Below are 6,140 nucleotides of genomic sequence, written 5' to 3' on the forward strand. Positions count from 1 at the left end.
AGTAAAAGGAAAAATATTCCAACAAGCGGTCCAATAACCCAAAAATACAGAAATTATTGAATGATGCAACTACCAAAAACACACAAAACATGAGCCACGCATATCAATCAGTCGTTCACTGAACCGCTTCCCAAAGCATAATTAAATAAAGAAGTGAGTAAGTAGCAACACATAAATGTCAGAATCTAGCATTATGTAATGTGTGTTGTCACACTCTCTCTCTTTTACTCACAATCGCCCACGTCGCCGTTCATGTCTTCAAGATGCGGCGATACGTAACTGATACAAGGACTACTAGACAAATGAAACGTGTGTATATTATGTAATAAAGGACTACTAAACAAAAGTCTCTACCATTTCATTAAATTCTTACAGTAATGAAAAGAATTTGTAGCACCATGCATCCATTATATTTAATTTTTGAAACAAGAACGTTACATTTCAAACATCAAATAACATTACAAAGATCCGAATTTCACAAAAGACTTTCATCATCGGATCCTCTAATTAAAAACATTAAACAACGATGAATCTCATCATTGTGATTATTTTACTACTTTATTAAAAAGAAACATTACGACAATACAAGAATGCAACAACAGCAAACCACACGACCACCTTTCCTCATGCAGAGAGGTAGTCAAACCCGTCTTCATCGCAGTAGTAAAAGCCAAGGTTACTGACCGCATCCGAAAGAGAGTTACTCATAGACAATACCTCCTCGGTCGCTAGATACGGCATGTTGTGGAACGAACGATCAAGACAAGCCGCCACATTACAAAACTCCCCTTCATCATCATCTTCTCCTTCACCACCTTTTCTATGCATCACTTCCTCTGCTCGGTGCTTCAACGTCTCAAACATCATCTCCGGCTCATGCTGCATTCCCCTAAGAACATCAGCAGAGGACTGCCCCGGCACGGCTCTAGTCACAGCAAAGCTATGAGGCCCATCACTCTGCAAGACACGCACAACACTCGGCCCACCAAACAAATTATGCACTCCACCGAGCGCCTCCTCGTAAGCCCCTCCAAGAAACATCCCCAAGAAGTACCTCCCACCACCACTCTCCAGCTCATGCAACGGCAAGGTGGACTCGCCGCCTATGAACTTATCAATCTTCCCGTCACTATCACACGTCAAATCCGACAAGACGCCACGAGTCCCCGGCCTCTGGTCGAGCTTATGGATGGGGACTATAGGAAACAGCTGCTCAATCCCCCAAAGATCAGGAACCGAGGTGAAAACCGAGAGGTTGATATTGTAAGTCTGAACCGGATCCGACCCGCCTATAGCCTTTAAAACCCATTCGCATAACCCATCAACAGAAGCTAACTGCTCAATGCTCAAAACACCGTCTTTAAAGCCTTCAACACATCTCTGCTTCAGCTTGTCAACGTAAAGTAAACACCTTTCTTGATCCCCACGCATCACAGCAGAGTACAGCTCCTCGTAATCATCACCTTCGAGCAAAAACTGAATATCATCATGATCAGCTTGATGTTTAACCGTTGAGACAGCTTCAAAGATCAACACTGAGTGATGAGAGACGATAGCTCTTCCGCTTTCACTACATATCACAGGATGCTTCACCGATCTCCTCTCGCATACAAACCTAACAGAAGCTACAACAGCTTCAGCGTACTCCTCGAGAGTATAAGCCACAGAGAGATCACTCTCTCCGGACTTAGACCCGTCGTAGTCAATCCCCAACCCGCCACCAATGTCTATAACCTTCATGTTCGCGCCGAGACGGACAAGCTCACAGTAGAGCTGAGCAGCTTCTGAGACACCATCAGATAGCAACGAAGTGGATGGGATCTGCGAGCCGATGTGGAAATGCAAAAGCTGGAGACAGTCAAGCATACAAGCTTCACTAAGCTTCCTCACGACACGAACTATCTGAGTAGTGGTCAAACCGAACTTCCCCTTCTCACCCGAAGTTGAACCGAAGTGACCAGAGTGTTTAGTCCTAAGCTTGGCTCGTAAACCAATCACAGGCCTCACGTTCATCTTGTGGCTAAGATCGATAACAAGATCAAGCTCCTCTTCTTGCTCCAACACAATCACAGTGTTCAACGCTAGCTTCCTTCCCAACAGAGCTAGCGAGACATACTCAGCGTCTTTGAAGCCGTTACATATAAGAAAGGCTTCGTTGTTGCCTTTACATAAACAACTCATAGCGAGGAGGATCTCCGGTTTAGATCCAGCTTCCAAACCGAACCGGAATTGAGATCCGAATCTCACAATGTCCTCCACGACGAACCGGTCTTGATTGCATTTCACCGGGTACACTCCTTGGTAATGAGACTCGTACCCTTGGCTCTGTACCGCGAAATCGAACGCGGATTGGAGACACTCGAGGCGGTTTTTAAGAACGTCAGGGAACCGGACGATAACCGGGAGGTGTAATCCTAAACCGCCGGTTTGTTTCGGATCTGTTACTTTCTTGACGAGTTTCAACAGATCGATGTCTTGATGAGGGAGAGTGTTGGAGCCGTGAGGGCGAACGGAGATGTTGCCGGAGGAGTTGGCGGAGAAGTAAGGAGCTCCCCATCCGTCGATGCGGTAGAGAGAGGAGGAGAGAGAGGGGCTCCACGTGTCGACGACGGCGGCGGTGGAGGAAGGCTGTGGTGACGGTGGGATGAACACGTCGGTGGTGTAGGTGTCGACGCAAGCTAAAGCAGGCATCTTGATTCAATACTCTGTTTTTGACGAATCTATTCGAAAGGTTTGATTTTTTTGATTACCAGATTTTGTGAAGGTAAGGGGTTTGAAAACCGCCGAGGCCGGAGCCTCGGCTACCCCCTCAGGAGAAGGCAGAAGATGTATCTGTCGCCGCCGTGAAACCCACCACGAGCAGCGCGGCCTGATCCGAGAATCTCCACGGTGAATGTTTCAGAAGAAAGGTGGAGACTTTAATTTAAAAAAACAGGGTTTTTTTTTTACGAATTTGAGAAACAACAGATTCTATTCCCCGACCATGCAGAGAGAGAGATAATGGATTTATATGGAGAGAAGGGGGACGAGAATGTGAAGTTTCTCGGGGAAAATGCAAAGAGAAACAGAGCGGAAAGTGAGGGAGAAGGGTGTGAGATTGATGAAGGGGAAGTGGTATTGTTTATATAGGAGGAAAAGCTTAGTTAGGAGAAGGTGATGACTGAGGCAAGTTGGATTCGGCCCATGGGGCCCATTTCCCCATTTCTCTTTTTCTCTTTTCACCTTTTTTTTACATTTTCACTAATTAAAGAAACTGCAAAAAATCTTACGTGACTGACTACGTCAGTGAGTGATTATTCAGGTGGTGTTTTTACATATTAACCCAGTACTGTCTTTTTTTTTACAAAACTCTTAACTAGTGTTCATTTACAATTGTGAATACTAGTGTTTTTTCTGTTAAAAAAAAGTAAACGCTAGTCTTTTTAAGTATATTTCGAAATTTAATCGTGTATCTTGCTGGTCTACACTACTGTTACGGTTATGCCATTACGTGGAATGAACTTCATGTATCAACTGTAAAAAAAAAGAAGTAAAACAACATTGCGTGTACATATTGATTGTTTCTTCTCCATTGGCCCAACTTTTATTCACATTGCCTGTACCAAACAATTCCTTAGATGATATGTTCCTTTTGGTGAAGAAAAAAGATGTTCCTTTTGGATTACCAAAAATAAAATACGTTTCATTTTATTTTTAAAAATTAATATATTTATACAAATTTCATATATTTATACAAATTTGGCCCATGGATATATAAATATATACTATCATTAATATTTGTTTATAACAAATTTCGTATATTTATAAAAATATATACTATTTTTTTAGCAAAGAAAATATTAGTATATACAAATTTCATATATTTACACAAATTTTTCTTTGCTAAAAATTAATATATTTTTACGAATTTCAAAATACGTTTCAAGAATTTTTCGCGACAAGGTTAGGATTTAGGAGTAAATCGAGAATATTCCTTATATCTACTATCATTAAAAGAAAACTTAATTAAAGTTTATCCATTAAATAAGCAGGATACTGAATCATATAGTAACGTTTAGTAAAAGTTTTAAATGCGAAAGATTTTCGATTCGGTTTTGGAGAATGTCTAGAAGACAATAACAACTAATCTTATAATGATATTGGACTATTACTGGACAACAGTGGAAGTGAAAATAAATTTCTTTCGATTATAGAATAACATCTTTTTTTGTTTAATAACATCTGATTTTATTTTACAAATCATCTTTATTTACTTTTTAAAATTAATAATCTTTCTTGCAGCTCATTTGGTGCTCGTGATTTGAAAAGGTTTTTTTTGGTAAAAGTTTATGTTTAGATTGGTAATGTCTTTGCTCAAAAGTAAAAAAAGATTGGTACTCCCTCCGTTTTTTAATATAAGTCGTTTTAGAGAAACTTTTTTGTTCCAAATTATATGTCGTTTTCGGTTTTCTATGTAAAATTTATTAATAATTAATGTTGTATGACCAATGGTAATATATCTTCTATTTTTCTATTGGTTGAATTGTGGTTAGGTAAATAATTAATTATATTTTTGTCTAGAAAATATAAGAAATTAATGGTTTTCTTAATCTACGTATATAGCTGTAAAACGACTTATATTAAAAAACGGAGGGAGTAGTCTTTATGAATTTTTTTTTGTCACTAGTCTTTATGAAAATATCTAAATTGGTAAAAGCAACGTGTGTTTTATAAATTAGAACTCGCAATGAGATTGGATCCGACTGTTGTGTCTTTGCTTTGTGGTGTAGGTAACACTCTGACACATGGCAAATAAATGCTATAGGGGCGCATGTACCTAATGGACCAATTTTTACCTCTTTCTAACAAAATTTATTCGTGCGTGATAGTGTTTATTTAAAAAAAATACAAAACAGGTATTTATCGTTTCATAAAAGTTTCCATGTTATCAATGATACAGTTCCTATACAGAAAGATTATAAATAAACAGACAATATAATTGACCAAAGAAAAACAATTTCAAATTTATGAGAACAAGGTTCCATTTTGGCACGGCCATTCAGTTACGAGTCGCCGCGTGGTGGTGTTACGTGGGGGAGTAGTTGTGTTATGAAGTTTCCTCTTTGCTAACGGACCATGCTTTATTTGGAAGCGTGTAAATAAATTTGTCAGCAGCCTATACATATAATAATAGTCTTCGTCCAATCGATTTATTTTGGTGTTGAGTAGACATTATATTCTCCTAAGAAAAATAAGAATATTACATCGCCAATTCTTCTTTTTTTTTTTTAACAAAAATCACCAATTCAACATATAAATTTTCTTGAAATTACAATGAAAAAATATTTTTTCTTTATTACACAAAAATTATCGTTTTAAAATTTCAATGCATTTTATACTTTCAGCTGAATATTAATTGTAAAATACATTGATCTGAAATACTATTGAAATGAACTTTTCAAGGATCCTAATTCAAATTATGTAGTATTTAAGATGTCAATCCATTTTTAAAAGTTTCAAGATCTTTTTGTCATGAAAAGCTTTGGTTTTCTCCTGTAGATCATTGAGTTCTCAAAAGCATCCAGTCTAATTTCATCAAGCTCATTGAGTTGGAGAAGTCTCTTCTCCTTGGCACTCTTGGTGTCAAAATTCAGCAACTTAACAGTCCACAATGCCTTGTACTCAAGCTCAACTGGTAGATGACAAGTTTTTCCATACACAATTCTAAGTTGATTTTGACATTGAGATTTGTTCCTTACTTGAGACTAAGTCTTATGTTACGGCGCCAAATTTGAAATGGACTTTTCAAGGGTCCTAATTCAAATCATGTAGTATTTAAGATGTCAATCCATTTCTAAAAGTTTTAATGCAGAGAGAATTTAGGTTCAAACTTAAACTTAAGCTAAATGCAATCAAAGTGATAGGGTGATTCAATCAAGCTAACAAGGTTCTAATACAACTAACTAGCAGCTTTCAAGCAATTGGATTAAGGAGGAGCCATAGGTATGGGAATTTGAATTTAGATGACTAAGTTTTAATCTAAAATGCAAGCTTCAATCAACACATTCCCCTAAGTCTAGATAACATTTTTAAGCTAGTTCTTTATCAAGACAAAAACTCATTTACTCTCAACATTTTTAAGCTAGTTCTTTATCAAGACA

General features: G+C 37.9%; 1 protein-coding gene across 1 annotated transcript; it reads right to left on the reverse strand.

Annotated features, from left to right (window-relative positions):
* Positions 1-378: 378 nt before the first annotated feature.
* On the reverse strand, positions 379-3,111 carry LOC106428764 (arginine decarboxylase 2). Its single transcript, XM_013869521.3, has one exon. It carries the CDS (start codon positions 2,689-2,691, stop codon positions 625-627), a length of 2,067 nt encoding a protein of 688 aa, XP_013724975.1. The 5' UTR covers positions 2,692-3,111; the 3' UTR covers positions 379-624.
* Positions 3,112-6,140: the final 3,029 nt, after the last annotated feature.

This window comes from Brassica napus, chromosome A3 (assembly GCF_020379485.1).
Source record: "Brassica napus cultivar Da-Ae chromosome A3, Da-Ae, whole genome shotgun sequence".
Classification (NCBI taxonomy): Eukaryota; Viridiplantae; Streptophyta; class Magnoliopsida; order Brassicales; family Brassicaceae; genus Brassica; species Brassica napus.